This window comes from Quercus lobata, chromosome 8 (genome assembly GCF_001633185.2).
Source record: "Quercus lobata isolate SW786 chromosome 8, ValleyOak3.0 Primary Assembly, whole genome shotgun sequence".
Lineage (NCBI taxonomy): Eukaryota > Viridiplantae > Streptophyta > Magnoliopsida > Fagales > Fagaceae > Quercus > Quercus lobata.
In genome coordinates this window covers 50,264,305-50,281,232 of record NC_044911.1, presented here as the reverse complement: position 1 = coordinate 50,281,232, position 16,928 = coordinate 50,264,305, and the positions used below count along the sequence as shown (strand labels likewise).

The 16,928-nt window shown below is 41.4% G+C and overlaps 3 protein-coding genes across 3 annotated transcripts; all 3 read left to right on the top strand.

Moving 5' to 3' along the window:
* The first annotated feature begins 392 nt into the window (after positions 1-392).
* On the top strand, positions 393-5,254 carry LOC115954711 (cytochrome P450 87A3-like). The gene is made up of 9 exons (XM_031072636.1): positions 393-592; positions 1,495-1,819; positions 2,529-2,678; positions 2,943-3,191; positions 3,289-3,378; positions 3,493-3,571; positions 3,772-3,878; positions 3,980-4,107; positions 5,067-5,254. Exons 1-9 carry the CDS (start codon positions 393-395, stop codon positions 5,152-5,154), a joined length of 1,416 nt encoding a protein of 471 aa, XP_030928496.1. The 3' UTR covers positions 5,155-5,254.
* Positions 5,255-8,932: 3,678 nt separating this feature from the next.
* On the top strand, positions 8,933-9,478 carry LOC115957020. The gene has a single exon (XM_031075265.1). The coding sequence runs from the start codon at positions 8,933-8,935 to the stop codon at positions 9,476-9,478; it is 546 nt and encodes a 181-aa protein (XP_030931125.1).
* A 128-nt stretch (positions 9,479-9,606) lies between these two features.
* On the top strand, positions 9,607-10,131 carry LOC115957018. Its single transcript, XM_031075264.1, has one exon. It carries the CDS (start codon positions 9,607-9,609, stop codon positions 10,129-10,131), a length of 525 nt encoding a protein of 174 aa, XP_030931124.1.
* The last annotated feature ends 6,797 nt before the right edge of the window (positions 10,132-16,928 follow it).

The window sequence follows — 16,928 nt, the reverse complement described above, 5'->3', positions numbered from 1 at the left end:
TTTTTCATATTTAGCTTGACATGAAGTAAAGTAGTTTTTCTTTTTTTTTAAAAAAATTAATGAAAAACAACTTCTAAAGAGTAAGAAAGCCATAATTTTAATATGATTTTTTAATTTGTAGACTATAATAGTCTTCTTCTTTTTTTTACTTAATTTTTTCTAATACTACTAAACACAATAAATCACAAAATAAATTATCCTCACATAATTTTTTGATCGAAACAAATAATTTCCCCTTGACGTCACTCCTAAATATGACTAATTAAGCTAACACGACAAACTGTATACGTTAATTGACCAAAAAAAATTATTAAAATATTTATATAAGTAACTCCTACACCATTTTTTTCTACATAAGTTGCTTCTTTCTCATAAAACAACTCCTGGCAAAGATGTGGGTGTTTGTGGTGTGCCTTACAGCTTTACTAGTTAAGCTCGGCCATTGGATTTACACCCAGACGAACCCCAAGTCCTGCAATGGGAAACTGCCTCCTGGTTCAATGGGCTTTCCCATCATTGGGGAAACCATTGAGTTCTTCTCTCCCTATTCTTTGCATGATATTCCACCTTTTGTCAGGAAAAGAATGGCGAGGTAACAATATATCTCTGCAATATTCTCATTCTCTAAGAATACACAGGAACTTTTGGAATTACTTGGTAGGTTGATATGCCATGGCAGTGTTTCATATGAGTAATGCTCACGTTCTCAAAAGCATAAAGCCAGGGGGGATCTGTATCTAATAATACTCTTTTTATACTCTTTGTTGAGACCATGATACGCCTTTTATATACGGAGTACAATCACAAAGTATGTTCATTAATAGGATATTATAATTGTTGGACTTATTTATGTTCATTTATTTAACAAACTACCAAAAACCAGTGCAATATATAAAAAGTTCATCATAATATGATTTTTTTTTTTAACTATTTTATGTTTTATCTTAAATTTGATTATTATAGGTACGTCTACTGTCCTCTTTTTTCTTTTTTCCTCTTTTTAGTTTTTATGGTGTTTATTGTGTTGGTTATATTATTTTAATATGTTATATACTAAAATAGAACTTTTGATATTGAGTGTATTGTAAAGTGAGTTGTTAAAATAGATGAAGTGATTTTTTGAGTTGCTAAAAGCTATATATATTTTATCTTTTTCCCTTTTAAAAAAAAAAAAAAAGCTATATTTTTTATATGTTTTGATGTGAATGCTCTAAGTTGCCAATTAAGCTCGTTTATAGATCTAATTAGAATATCTAAATCATATGTGCACTATTTTAATGTGTGAATATTTCATGAATTTTAGAAAATAATAGATGACCCTTTAATTAGCATATGCATATGATATGATATGATATGATATGATATAATATATATATATATATATATATGATTTGTGTTATGGGTCTGTCAACTTTTTTGAATTTCTTCTATCTTTGGTTTAGATAAATCTAGAAATGTGTCTTTCATTCTTTTTTTTTTTTTTTCCTCTACTAGATATGGGTCATTGTTTCGAACCAATATTGTTGGTCAGAACGTGGTGGTATCAACTGATCCAGAAGTCAATCATTTCATTTTCCAACAAGAGGGGACGTCTTTCCTAATATCGTACACACAGAGTTTTATCGATATTTTTGGGCAACAAAGCATGTTCTCGCGTCATGGAATGGCTCACAAATACCTCAGGAACCTGATACTACAGCTTGTTGGCCCTGAAAATTTAAAGGGAAAGTTAATGTATGAAATAAATGAAGCAACTCGCAGACACCTTCATTCATGGGCTAGACATGGCACTGTGGACATTAAAGAAGTAACCTCAGACGTAATCATCTTCATTCTTGGGAGATTTAATTCTCTAAAAATATATTTTGGTGGGAGGCTTACAAAATATTCTTTTTACAAGAAATATTAGTGAAAATTTCATAGAAATAGAACTTGATGGGGGTAAAATTGATTCTCTCACACTCATTATACCATATCCTCTTTACATGTTTTAAAAGTGAAAATTACATTTTCACCTTTTAAAATTAGAATGTGTACACCAGCACACACAATTGTGTACGTATATTATATAAAAGAGTGCATGTAAAATGAGTGTAAGTAAATATTTCGTATTTGTGTATTATAACTTAATTAGTTAAAATTGATATGACAAGCTCTTTGATTTTGTGAAGGCACTCCAACTTTTGAAAGTTGTTGTGTGATTGTGTGTGATGAGTAGAAGCATGAAAGAGAAAATACAAACAAAAATTTACATAATTCCATAATAAGAAAGCCCTCGATAGCTACTTTTTATATTAAACACTTGTGTTACAATGGACTCAATAAGGAATTTATATACTATAGAATATTTGACTAACCCTATGTTAACCATAGACTAAACTAAAATTAATATGCTTGTTTTATAAATACATGGACTTACAATTGGTTTTAGCCACTTGGGCCGTAATACATACTTATGTTACAATAAACCCAACACTTATTTTCATGCATGCATGCTTTACCAAAATATTGATTTAATTACTTTGCAGATGATATTCAAGTATTTTGCTAAAAAGCTTATCAGTTATGATGAATCAAAGGCCTCAAGAAAGCTGAGAGAAAATTACAAAGCTTTTATGGATGGTCTTATCTCATTTCCTTTGAACATCCCTGGAACCGCATACCATGCATGTTTACAGGTACTAAATTCACACTACATGCATATGTACAAACTATTTATATTAAAAAAAAATCCATCTTATTAGAAACTTGAGTATATGATTGATGAAAGGGAAGAATATATATTTTTGAAGGAATTAGAGAAAGGAAAGAAAATCTATAGTACCAAATAATTTTATGGTTTCTACTTATATATATCTTCTAAGTTTTATCATTATACTATCTCAGTATCCCTTCAAGGCAACTAAATGAGCAACTTAACGAATTTTACTGAAATGAATCAGGGACGTAAGAATGCTACAAAGGTGATTAAGGATATTTTCGATGAGAGGAAGAAATCTACAATACCTCACCAAGATTTCTTGGACCTTTTACTTGAGGAGGTGAGGAAGGAGGAAAAAATTTTAAATGAAGCAATCGCTGTGGACTTGGTCTTCATGCTTCTTTTTGCTACCCACGAAACTACTTCCTCGGCCATGACATTACTAATTAAGTTCATTTCTGACCATCCTGAAGTGCTAGCAGAATTAGTGGTTTGTGTTACATAATATAAAACTTGTTTATCCCCCCAAAAAATAATAATAATAAATAACAAAAAACATGTTAATTGATTTATTAATCGCATTGTAGAAAGAGCATGAGACCATTCTTAGAAGTCGAGATAATGAAGACGGTGAAATTACATGGCAAGAGTACAAATCGATGACATTTACACAAATGGTGAGTTGGATTAAACCTGAAAACTATAAATATATATATATATATATATATATATCTAGGTTTAGGATTTCTAGTGTCTCTTTTATTAGTAAATTTGCTTTGTCACTTTGGCAGGTAATCAATGAAACAGTTAGGTTGGCAAATATTGTCCCAGGAATTTTCAGAAAAGCCCTGAAAGATGTCGAAGTGAAGGGCAAGTTCAAGTTTCTTATGATCACATTGACGGTGTTTGATTGAAATTTCAGATTATAGAATCATGTTACATTTCTACTACGCACATGAAACACAGTTAAAAAAGACTGCATAAATTAATAGAAAAAAAAAAGTTACATAACAAGAGTTCCATTGCATTATATCATGCAAAATACACTTATAGAATTTGTAATTTTACAGGATATGCAATTCCAGCGGGCTGGACTGTTATGGTGGTTCCATCAGTCCTTCATTTGAGTCCCACAGAATACGATGACCCCCTTGCATTCAACCCGAGGAGGTGGGAGGTAAAACTTATATAAGCATTTCTTCTTAGATCGTTTTTGTTAATCTGTCAAATTTAGTCTTCTTTTCTTGTTCTAATTCATGAATGTTATGGGGGGAAAAGGGAAAAGACTTGCATGCAGGGTCTAAAACTTTCATGGCCTTTGGCGGGGGAGTGAGACTTTGCGTAGGAGCTGACATTGCCAAGCTACTGATGGCCAGTTTTCTCCATTACTTAATCACAAAATACAGGTATTAACTATTAACATAAAATTGATATCATTCGGTTTTCCTTTTCATGCCAAATTGATCAGACCAAAAGTATCAGATTTTTATTCATAAAAAGGAAAAAGATAAAATAAACTAGTTAATCAAGTTGATTGCAAATAGAAGAAGGAATAAATGGGGTGGGAGGGGGGTAATTGTGTTGAGCCAGAGTCTGTCTCACCTACACTAAGAAATTCAACAAATAATTTTAATAGCATTCTTTGTGGTGGCTCATGTTTGTGGTTTGACCTCATCATTTACTTTTCTAAGCTAACATCTCAAACCGGTAAGAAAACAAATCAACTACACACAAAAACACCAACATTACCTAGAAAACTCTGTCATCTGCTGGTTAAGGCCAAATTGGTCTGCTGTTTAAACATTGTGCGTTTTAACATTGTGTGTTTCGGTTGGTTCTAATACAATTTTTTACTCATTCATCAAAAGAAAAAGAAAAAAGGGAGAAAAAAAAAACATGGACCAACTTCAAACAAATTCACTACAACTAAATCGGTTTATATCCAAACTTGAGTTCATAGCAAATAAAATAATATCCTTTCTTTAGGAATTAATGCAAACTCACCTTAGATTCACTATAAATATTACAACTCTCTATGGTTATAATACCCAAAAACTCTCCCAAGAGAAAACCCCAACTTGTTCCCATGCGTCTCATGGTCATTCACCTCAACTGTAAGGATTTTTGTAGTTTGGTGCATATTACGAATACCTCACAATTTTGATTTAGAAGGAAGGATGTACACTTCAAATTAATTTTGAATTAAGACGTTAATTGCAAAATTTTCAAATTTATAATACACATTATAAATGCTATCATAATTTACTGTAAATAGTAGTGATTAACCCAAAACATGTTGATTTCAAAAATTCAAATTCAAATGCTATGAAAAATGATTGTGTAATGGTCTTCTTGAAACCATTAGGTGGACTGTTACCAAAGGAGGGGACATAATTAGAAAACCTGGTTTGGTGTTCCCAAACGGATTGCATATCAAAATCTCTAAAAAATAGAAGTGACGAATGGTGATAAATAAAAGCAAATCACTGCAACAAAAAGGTCATTTGCTGTGAAGAGTGACTACAATTACAAGGATATATATGGCTTCCTCTATCATTGTCAATTAGGATTCTCTTTGCTCTTTTATATTTCCAATAATAGGATGTGATCTACATCTTATATATGTATGTATATCTTGGGCTTTTAGCTTTGTTCCTGTGCATGGTTTGTGGACACTGGACATATTACCATTTAGCGCAGCGCAGTATGCATGTGAAAGTCTAAAAATACTATATATTAAATTATGTAATAAAGTACAATAGTCTACCTTATATATAGGCAGTCAATGTGTAGTGTATAAGTAATCTACAATTACCTCTCAAAAAAAAAAAAAAAGTAATCTACAATTATAGACCTAAGCCCATTGGGCTTATAATCTGACATTATTCTAAAAATAGCAGTGAAAAACATGTAAAAGCAAACCATCTTATTAAACAAAAGTGCTTGTTCCTCATTCAATGTGCCTAACATTTGAAGCAGCAATGTGTGTTTTTTTTTTTTTTTTAAATAATTTGAGAGTTACAATCGGCTAAATGATTTAAAATTTTGAATCCTAGATATTTCTACTGAAAATACAAAAAAAAAAAAAAATGTTAGTTGAATTACAAGACTTGTAACATAACGTATAAAAAACTTAAAAGAATGTGGCTATCTTGTGCAAGTACAAATGTATATGTTGATAATGCCTAATGTTACGGTCAATGACCATTGACCAATTAATATCTTTTGTGCATAACTGCATAATAAGAGATACCTTTTTTTGATAGATAAAAGTTAATGGATGATCTAAAGAAAATGGTTTATGAAATATTTTTTAGAAATTTATTACAGGAATTGAAAAAAGTAACAAATTTTTTTGACAATTTTTTATTCTTCTCATAAAAATGGTATCAAAACTTTTTTAAAATAGTCTGTGGGGGCCGATTAATCAATAAATTATTAAAATCGTGTTAACTGGGCCTGTGGCCCATCCGAGGACGTAAAACTGTCCAAGGAGGCCCATATCAGGTTATAAGGGTAACCAAATGAAAAGGAGAGTAGATATCACGTGAGGTGAGTTCAGTATTCGTCCGAGGACAAAATCCTTTTCGGCAGTATGAGTCCGAGGACGACCTGAACGCCACATTGTTGCAAACACACTTCAGAGTTACATTATCACTGAAGGTGGGACATGGGACCAAAGGTAAGAAAGAAAAGCTAAACAAATATCTTTAACAACAGCTGCCTCCGCATTAATTGCCTCTCAACCAACTCTCTGGCCGCATTAATGTGGAGGTGATGCCTGAACAGTGATGAGGCAGCCTTACAGCTACTGGTTGGAGGTTCCAAGAAGTGTTGGACGAGACAGGAAGGGATCCCTCGAACCCAACCTACACGTGTGTGGTGAAGATGACACCAAGAGGGCAGTATATAACATGGAAGAATACATTGGGAAAGAGAGATCGGGACTTCTAAACAAGTAGTACATAGAAGAAAACCTTATGAAATAAAGAACTGAACTTGTTTCAAGGAGAAATTGATCGTTATATTAGTGTTAATCAATCTATAAACGTTAAGTTTAATCGTTTTTTTTTTTTTTTGAGTTAAATTAGTTCTTTGACATCCACGCTCTATAAATTTATTGTTTGGGCCTTTAACGATCGAACCCAATACGAATTTGGGATCGTTACAAATTGAGTCTTTACATAGTCTATTAACAAATGCAGGCACCCATTAACTGAACACTATGATATATCGTATATATTTACCATATTAACATCTCACTAATGTCACATGTCACCACCAATGGACCTAAATAAAAGTATTATATAACTTCTTAAATGAAAATTCCAAAAATTTAAACATAAAGAAACAAAATCAAAACAATCTCAAACTTAAAATGTGGAAACAAGATTAGGTCAATATAATTTTTTTTTTTGGTAATTACATTCAACTCCCTTAAGGTTTGGAACAATATTAATGACATTTCACTCCAAACTTGAAGGGAAAAAACATTCTCATGTCTTGAGATTTGAAGAAAATAACATCTCCCCATTCCATTAATATTAGTAACATAATATTTCAACTTTTTAAAAATTATATTTACCAAATTTTAACCATAGTTATGTAGGGGTAAAATCCCCAGAACATACAATGGGCCTTGGGCCCATATAGAATTCGACCACGTCCGAGGAGAAGGTGTGGGTACCAAAAGGGCTCCCGGCCCAATTCTTATGGGCCCGAACTTGTTTAAAAGGCGGTCCGAGGAGAAATGTCTCCTCAGACGTGCCAAATATGGCTCAAACACGCCCCCTGCTAGCAATAAAAATTCACCCCAACGAGTGTTAGTAGTAGGGACGAATCCTACAAGCCCGTAAGAGGGAAGAAAATGTAGGATATCAATGGAGGGACTACAGCTACCACATTAAATGTATGGCAGCTACTTTTCTAGCCGTATTAATGTGGAGAGGACTTGCGAACAGTGTTATCTTGGCTACTACAACTCACAGAAAGATTGGGGAGATGTCCGATGGGACGGGCACTCAAGTGAAGGTCCAGATGATCAACAAGTGTAAGGTTCTGATGACCTCAAAGGGGCTATATAAGAGAGGAAAGTCCCCATGAAGACGAGGACCAAAAAAAGGAGGAACTGAGAACAGAAGAAGAAGAGAAGAACCATAGCCTTTGATCAGAGACAGGGATACACCCCTTACGTCTCCTCGGACCGTATATCTAATAAACATGAAGGAGATTTTCTTATTCTTGATTGTTGTATGGCCCAAAGTTAACTAGCACGCACTTCGTTAGGACATAGTTCTGTAACCCACTCTCTACAAATTCATTGTCTAGGACTCTTTGGGCCAGAACCCCATAACTGTTGGGCCTAGGCCCCGAACCGAGACCCTACAATTGGCGCCGTCTGTGGGAAGAACTAGTGCCTCGACAAGTGAAACCATTAGAAATGGAAGGATCAGGTCCGCACCAAACGGGACACGCAGACTCCCAACAACAAGACAACTTCTTGAACCTCGAACGGGAGAGAGATCAAGATAAGCAATAAGAGGGTAGTGTAAACACCTCCCACACGAGCAGAAGTCGCTCAAGAGGGAAAGGTCGCGCATCCCATAAGCGAAACGATCATAGGGCTCTACAGCAAGAAATCGACGACTTAAAGAAGAAGTTACGCCAAGCGCAGCGAAAGCGTCCTTCCCCCGGCTCGGACACTAGCGATAAGGAGGACAATGAGTACAGGCGGAGATCGAAAACCCTTCCAAGTAAAACATTTTCCTACGAGGAAGAGCAACCTCGCAAACGCGGCCACAAAAGCCCATCTTACTAGGGCATAGCAAACAACGCCATGAGTAAGGCCCTAGACCGCATCTCCCAGTCGCCCTTCACGAGTAGATAAAGGGGGCTGAGCTTCCTCGGCGGTTCCACCAACCCGCTTTTGCTATATATAATGGTCGGACAGACCCAGTAAAGCACGTAATCCAGCTTAACCAGAGGATGGCCGTCCATTCCAGGGACGAGGCGTTGATATGCAAAGTGTTTCCGTCCAGCTTGGGACCCATGGCAATGAGATGGTTCGATGGTCTCAAGCCAAACTCCATAAACTCTTTTAAGCAGCTGACACAGGCTTTCGGTTCTCGCTTCATAACTAGCAGCAGAGTCCCTCGGCCCCTAGATTCCCTCATGTCCTTGTCCATGCGAGAATGAGAGACCCTGAAGGCCTACTCAGACAGATATTGGGAAATGTATAATGAGATAGAAGGAAATTACGATGATGTCGCCATTAGCACATTCAAGAGGGGCCTGCCGACAGAGCATGGTTTAAGAAAGTCCCTGACTGGGAAACCGGTCACTAGCGTGCGCCAACTCATGGACAGAATCGACAAGTACAAGAGAGTCGAAGAAGACCAACAGACGGGAAAGGGCAAAGCGAAGGTTATCCCTCAAGAGAGAAGGGACTTCAGGTCGGACCGCTTTAACAACAGTAATCGGCCGAGAAGGGATTATTCGGAGCAGTCTGGATCCACAGGGGCACAGGCAATCCATGCTGTGTTCCGAGAACCATTACATAAGATCCTAGAGAAAGTGAAGAACAAACCGTTCTTTCAATGGCCAAGCAGGATGGCAGGCGACCCCGCAAAACGTAATCAGAATCTATATTGCGCGTATCACCAAGAGCCGAGTCACACCACCAATGATTGCAGGAATCTGAAAAACCACTTGGACCGACTGGTCCGAGAGGGGAAGTTGAGACATCTGTTGCATCACCCTGTCGGATGGCAGGAGTAGTCGAACATCGAAACAAGGCAAAGCACATTGAGACCACCCATTAGCACGATAAATGTCATTCTCGCCGCACCAAGAAGGACCGGCTTCCCGCTGAAGCTAACGACTGGGAGTCCAAGAGGGCTAGAGGGATGGCCACGCCCCTAATCGGATTCTCGGATGAGGATAAACTGGGAACCCTCCAACCCCACGACGATGCCCTAGTCATCACGCTCAGGATTGGGGGATATGACGTGAAGAGGGTGCTAGTCGATCAGGGCAGCGCCGTGGAAGTAATGTATCCTGACTTGTACAAGGGGTTGAAACTAAAACCAGAGGACTTGACAGCATACGACTCCCATTTAGTGAGTTTCGAGGGAAAAACCGTCACTCTAAAAGGCATGATTAGGCTGCCTATACAAACAAATTCGGACGTGGTGGAAGTGGACTTCATAGTGGTAGACGCATACTCCCCCTACACCGCCATCGTAGCCAGACCGTGGCTTCACGCCCTAGGGGCTGTGTCAGCAACCTTACACCAAAAGGTGAAGTATCCGTCAAAAGGTGGAGTGAAAGAAGTAATAGGGAACCAAGCCATGGCCCGACAATGCATGGTGTTAGTCATCTCGCGACGACCGAATACTGAGCCCTCCACCTCAGTCGAGAACGGCTTATAGCAATTAACGACCCCGGCTCTGGCCTTGGGTAGTGAGGGACCTACCGAGGAAGCAAGTTGTGAGGATTTGGAGAAAGTTCTTGTGGGCTCCGATCCGAAAAGATTTTTTCAAGTCGACTCAGAACTACCACCCCAAGAGAAGGAAACATTAATTGACTTTCTCAGACAAAATGTGGACGTGTTTGCCTGGGACGCCTACGAGGCTCCGGGGGTCGATCCAGATTTCATTTGCCACCACCTTAATATTAGTCCGGCCGTAACACCCAAGAAGCAACCTCCTCGGCGACCGTCGAAAAAGCATGCAGATGCGGTGAGAGAGGAGGTTATAAAATTGAAGAAAGCAGGGGCTATCAAGGAGGTATTCTACCCTAAATGGTTAGCCAACACAGTCGTGGTGAAGAAGAAGAATGGGAAATGACGGGTCTGCGTGGACTTCACAGACCTGAATAAGGTCTGCCCGAAGGATCCTTTCCCTATGCCGCGAATAGACCGATTGGTGGATTCGACCGTGGGACACCCTCGAATGAGTTTCTTAGACGCCTTCCAAGGCTACCATCAGATACCCCTAGCTACCGAGGACCAAGAAAAAACGGCTTTTGTCACCCCCGTTGGAAACTACCATTACAAGGTAATGCTCTTTGGCTTGAAAAATGCCGGGTCGACCTACCAGAGAATGATGACCAGGATGTTTGAACTACAGATGGGTAAGAGCATCGAAGTCTATATAGACGACATGGTGGTGAAGAGCAAGTTAGTACCCAACCATGTCAGAGACCTCAACGATGTCTTTGGAATCCTGAGAAAGTACAGGCTGCGCCTGAACGCGTCCAAGTGTTCATTCGCAGTGGGGTCGAGGAAATTCTTAGGTTACATGGTGACCCATAGAGGCATTGAAGTCAGCCCCTACCAAATTAGAGCTATCCATAACCTGCAGCCTCCTCGGAACCCCAAAGAAGTCCAAAATCTCACTGGCATGATTGCCGCCTTAAACCATTTCATCCCTCGCTCGGCGAACAGGTGCAGGCCTTTCTTCCTCTTATTAAACAAGTGGAAAGGCTTCGAGTGGATGGAAGAGTGCGCCTTAGCCTTCCAACAGCTTAAGGAATACTTGGCTCGGCCACCAATCATGTCCAGTCCAGAAGCCGACAAGGTGCTATTCGCCTATATTGCGGTAGCCCTTCACGCAGTGAATTTAGTGCTGATCCGGGAAGACAACGGCACACAACGGCCCGTCTATTTCGTGAGTAAATCGTTGCACGAGGCAGAGATCCGTTACCTCCCCCTCGAAAATGTTGTCCTGGCAATCGTGCAAGCCACGTGAAAGCTCCCCCACTATTTCCAGGCACATACCATTGTTGTACAAACCCAACTTCCGCTCAGATCAATACTCCGAAGTGCCGACTACACGGGCAGAATAGCAAAGTGGGGGACAATTCTGGGCGCCTTCGACATTAGGAACATGCCTCGCACCGCTGTGAAGGGTCAGGTTCTTGTGGATTTGGTAGCTGAGTTTGCTGAACCCACGCCAGAAAGAGGAGAAGGGCCACTAAACCCAAACAAAAAACTGATCGGCACAGTCTCTCAGCAAGAGCCCCTTTGTTGGAAAGCACACGTTGACAGCGCGGCCAACCAAAGGGGCTCAGGGGTGGGGCTTGTCCTGGTTTCCCCTGAGGGGATTACCATCGAAAAATCATTAAGGCTGGGCTTCTCTGCCACGAATAACGAAGCAGAGTGTGAGGCATTATTGAAAGGAATGTCAATGATCCAGAAACTGGGTGGGAAATCCATAAACATGTTCTTGAACTCCAGACTTGTCGTGGGACAAGTAAATTGGGAATTGGAGGAGAGGGATGAAAGAATGCAAGAGTACCTAGTCCAAGTCAGGCGCATGCGGGTGCATTTCGATCACTTCAATCTAGTGCACGTGTCCAGGAGCGGAAACACCCACGCTGACTCCCTTGCAACGCTCGCCACCTCCTCGACTCAACCACTTCCTCGGGTCATACTCGTGGAAGATCTATACAGCCCAATGATGGCGAGAACCAACTTAGTACGGGTCCACAGTGTCAGGGTAGGGCCTAGCTGGATGGATCCTCTAGTACTATTCTTGAGGAACGACACCTTACCAGAAGATAAAAACGAGGCTGACAAGATTAGAAGACAGGCTTCTCGATTCTGGCTGTCCGAGGACTCCAAACTGTATAGGCGCTCATTCTCAAGACCGTACTTGCTGTGCGTACACCCAGATGCCACTGAACTTATCCTGGAGGAATTGCATGAAGGAATTTGTGGGAGTCATACGGGGGGTAGGTCCCTGTCCCATAGAGCCATAACGCAAGGTTATTGGTGGCCAAGCAAGCAAAAAAAGGCGCAGGAATATGTGAAAAAGTGCGACCAATGCCAAAGGTTCGCCCCGAATATACATCAACCAGGCGAAACCCTTAACCCGTTGTCCAGCCCTTGGCCATTTGCGCAATGGGGCCTGGACATCCTAGGGCCATTTCCTAAAGCAATGGGGAACAAAAGGTTTCTTCTTGTCGGCACAGATTATTTCACAAAATGGATTGAAGTCAAGCCGCTGGCAAACATTAGAGACGTTGATGCCAAGAAATTTGTTTGGAAAAATATCGTCACCAGGTTCAGAATCCCTCACACCCTAATCTCAGACAACGGTCTCCAATTTGATAATAAAGTTTTCAGAAGATATTGTAGCGAGTTGGGAATTGCCAATAGGTACTCCACACCGGCTTACCCACAGGGGAATGGGCAGGCTGAAGCCGTCAATAAAATCATAGTAAATGGGTTGAAAAAAAGATTAGATGACGCAAAAGGAAGGTGGGTAGAAGAACTGCCCCATGTTTTGTGGACGTACCGCACCACGCCACGCAGGTCCACAGGGGAAACCCCCTTTTCAATGACTTATGGGGCTGAGGCTGTTATTCCTCTAGAGATAAATTTCCCAACACAGAAGACAAGCACATTCTGCCCCAATGCTAACAACGAACTACTGGAAAAAAGCTTAGACCTCATCGAGGAAAAAAGGGAGAGTGCAATGGTCCAACTTGCCTACTACCAGCAAAAGTTCAAGCAAGGTTACGATGCCAAGGTGAAGCTAAGGCCCCTGGCACCCGAGGATCTGGTATTGAGGAAGGTCCTGGGCACTGCAAGAAATTCCGCGTGGGGAAAACTCGGACCAAATTGGGAAGGCCCATATCGTATCACCTCGGTGGCCGGCATAGGGGCCTACTTTTTAGAAGATTTGGATGAACATGTAGTGCCACGCCCTTGGAATGTAAATAACCTAAAAATGTACTATTATTAATGAAAGTTGTAATTCTTAGCGACACACGGACCACAGGCTTAGGGGAAATTAACCAGAATGCAATTTCTTCTAAGTGTTAAACATAAGTCCTGCCTGGCTTCTCGAACCACAGGCTTGGGGGAAATTAACCAGTGTACATTTTCTTCTAAGTGTTAAACAGAACCTAAATCCTACCTGGCTCATCGAACCACAGGCTTGGGGGAAATTAACCAGTGAACATTTCCTTCTAAGTGTTAAACAGAACCTAAGTCTTGCCTGACTCCACGAACCACAGGCTTAGGGGAAATTAACCAGACTTCAATTTCTTCTAAATATTAAATAGAACCTAAGTCCTGTCTGGCTCCTCGGACCATAGGCTTAGGGGAAATTAACCAGTGTACATTTCTTCTAAGTGTTAAACAGAACCTAAGTCTTGTCTGACTCCACGGGCCACAGGCTTGGGGAAATTAACTAGAATGCAATTTCTTTTAAGTGTTAAACAGAACCTAAGTCCTACCTGCCTCCTCGGACCACAGACTTGGGGGAAATTAACCAGAGTGCAATTTCATCTAAGTGTTAAACAGAATCTAAGTCCTGTCTGGCTCCTCGGACCACAAGCTTGGGGGAAATTAACCAAACTGCAATTTCTTCTAAGTGTTAAACAGAACCCAAACTCCTATGTGGCCCCTCGAACCATAATCTCGGGGGAAATTAACCTTGATGTAGTTTTATCTAAGTGTTGACTATCATTTTTCTCATACATTCATTCATTCATGCTTAACCGTGTTGCTTAAATTTCGAGTAACGTTTGGCTCTCAGCAGTTAGTAGCATAACAGAAACTCATTCATAATAAAGGCAGAAAAGAAGCAGTGAAACAAGATTCGGAGGAGAAATAATATCATTAATTGGGCTCCAAAATGTGTTCTCTTACAAACATTGGCAAAATAAGGAGATAAAAGACAAAAGAAGATAACTACAAGTAAAGTCCTACACTAATGTCCTAGGCTTTATCCTGGGCAGAACTCTTTGCAGGGACCTCTGCCTCAGGTTGATCACCTCCTGCCTTGGGCTCGGGAACGGCCTCCTTGGCTTGCGCGACAACATCCCTTATTGTGAGGGTGTCCTCAGGCGACTTATCCTTTGCAAGTGGCTGCACCTCCTCGGCTTCAGGTATGAGGGAATCTGAGGTAGTGACCTTAGCAGAAAGGGGCTCTTCAGGAGGAACCGAACCCGGAATCTTGCGAATATCTTTAGGAAAGAAGATATTCTCAATCTTCCTGAGGTCGAAGTCTGCAGGAACTGCCGCCCGGTCCAAGGCCACCCCCTAGGACATAGTAATGTAGTCCCTACATACTGTAGCCACCTCCTCGGTCAGTCTGGCCTCGATATCCGCCACTCCACGTTCGTAGAAGGCTGCCACCGCAGCCTCAGCCGCCTCCCTGGCCAGGCGAGCTGCCTCTTTTGCCTTTGATAACTCGGCCTTGAGGTCTGAAACCATCTGCTTATCGGTCGCGAGGTTTATTTCGGACAGATGAAGCTGTTGGTGCATGTCCTCAATCTGCTTGGTGGTGGTCTTAAGTCCAGCCTCGGCACTATCGCGGGCCTTCAGCGCCTCCTTTATTTCCTTATTTAGGCGATCCTTTTCCAGCCTGAGGGCGCCAGTAGCCTTCTCCGCAGCGAGGCGGGACTGAACCTCAGTGTTCAGATCTTCACGAGCCTTCTTGGCCCACTCCTCAGCTACAAAAATTTGTTGAGTGACCTGCGTGGGAGTACGGGCCTAGTTGATACCTCTCCCTCCTCGATAAAACGGAATTGGTCAATTTGAGCCTCGAGAGATGAGTGCGAGGAATCAGCTCCTTCTCCTGGGATAACTACCTCTGGAAGAGCACGTTGAACAGGAAATTGGACGGGAGGTAGGTCTCTCCGAGCAAGAAAGCCTAGTATAGAAACATCGATGCGAGCTAATCAGGGACTTCCAGCCCTGATGGCTTGACCAGCGTCCACTAAAGCCCGTGAAAGGGGCTCGTAATCCAAGATGAGAGGAGCGGCACGCAGTTGCCCGTCCTCACTCACAAAGATTTCGGACCTTAAGAGGAAGTTGAGGGCCTGGACGTTAACCAAACTTAGCCGTGGAGTTGTTTGTTCTTTGTCTGCAAAAACCCAAAGGAAGGGTTACGTTAGTCCGAGGAGGCAAATAATCAAAGCAAAAACTGAAATAAGGAAGAGAAGACTCGAGACTAAGATCCCCTCCAAGGGATTTGACCCTACAATGCCCCACCTGGTGTTCCCACCCTAACTGGGCAGTGAAGACCGTCGTGCCATGCTCCGGAGACGATCAAAAGGTCGTCCTTCAAGTCTTTGTTGGACTTGGGAAGGCAGGATATCAGCCTTACCTCATCGGACCTAGATTTCAAGTAATACGACTTGTTGAGGCAATGACATTCATATAGGTGAACTACATCGTCCCATGAGAGGCCGAGGTTCATCTGTTTGTTCAGAGTGTCTAAGCACCCCAGGATTAGGAACATGTTCGCGACACACTGGTGGGGGGCCAGCCTATGACCACGCAAATAATCCCTAGTTATTCTCCCCATAGGGATCGTCATTCCTCCCTCTATGAAAGCTATCATTGGAATGGCGACCTGCCTCGTCTTTTTCTTGGTTAAGACCTTGTCCAAGGAGCAATATTCTAGACCTACTCCCGGCGGGATACGGTATTTGGCCCTGAAGCCTTCCATATCGATCGGAGAATCTACCAGTTTCTCAAGCTTACCCATCCCACTAACCCTAGGCGACGCGAAGAAGGTTTACTTAAGGAAGAAAGCCGGGAAAGGCAACGGAAGGGAAATGATCACTTACGGGAGCGAAAATCCTAAACCTCTCGAGCTTGTGAAGAACTCGTCGGGAATCTTCAAGGGAGTGCCTGTGGAGTTTTGAATGCTTTGCAAAAGAAAGTGCTGGAGTGCTCTGGGACGTTTGATTGCTTTTTCAAAAAATTGAAGTAAGTTCCCTTGGAAATCTTATATAGCGGGGAGAAATTGAACGGGCTTACTCCCGCCCAGAGAATTGGGAGAATATCAACCATTGATCAAGCGCCCCACCGTTAGATTCGAAGGACATAAAGCCGCCTAACACAATAATTAGCGCCTCGTGAATTACGAAACGCCAGTAGCAGTAATGAGGCACGTGGGGCTGTATCTCCACACACGTAAAACAAGGATTTACAATAAGTGATCCCATAAGTGTCAAAATCCCGCATTTTCTCCTCGGATAAGAAGGAAATAACCGGAATTTTGAGGGGCTATTGTAGGGGTAAAATCCCCAGAACATACAATGGGCCTTGGGCCCATATAGAATTCGACCACGTCTGAGGAGAAAGTGTGGGTACCAAAAGGGCTCCCGGCCTAATTCTTATGGGCCCAAACTTGTTTAAAAGACGGTCCGAGGAGAAATGTCTCCTCAGACGTGCCAAATATGGCTCAAACACGCCCCCTGC

Bases quoted from the DNA above. Each gene is read 5' to 3' on its own strand.
- LOC115957020 (XM_031075265.1), top strand. From the start codon at position 8,933: ATGTATAATGAGATAGAAGGAAATTACGATGATGTCGCCATTAGCACA.
- LOC115957018 (XM_031075264.1), top strand. From the start codon at position 9,607: ATGGCCACGCCCCTAATCGGATTCTCGGATGAGGATAAACTGGGAACC.
- LOC115954711 (XM_031072636.1), top strand. From the start codon at position 393: ATGTGGGTGTTTGTGGTGTGCCTTACAGCTTTACTAGTTAAGCTCGGC. The intron at 1,820-2,528 runs GTAATCATCTTC...ATTACTTTGCAG, and splicing joins TTAAAGAAGTAACCTCAGAC to ATGATATTCAAGTATTTTGC. The intron at 3,572-3,771 runs GCAAGTTCAAGT...GTAATTTTACAG, and splicing joins GAAAGATGTCGAAGTGAAGG to GATATGCAATTCCAGCGGGC.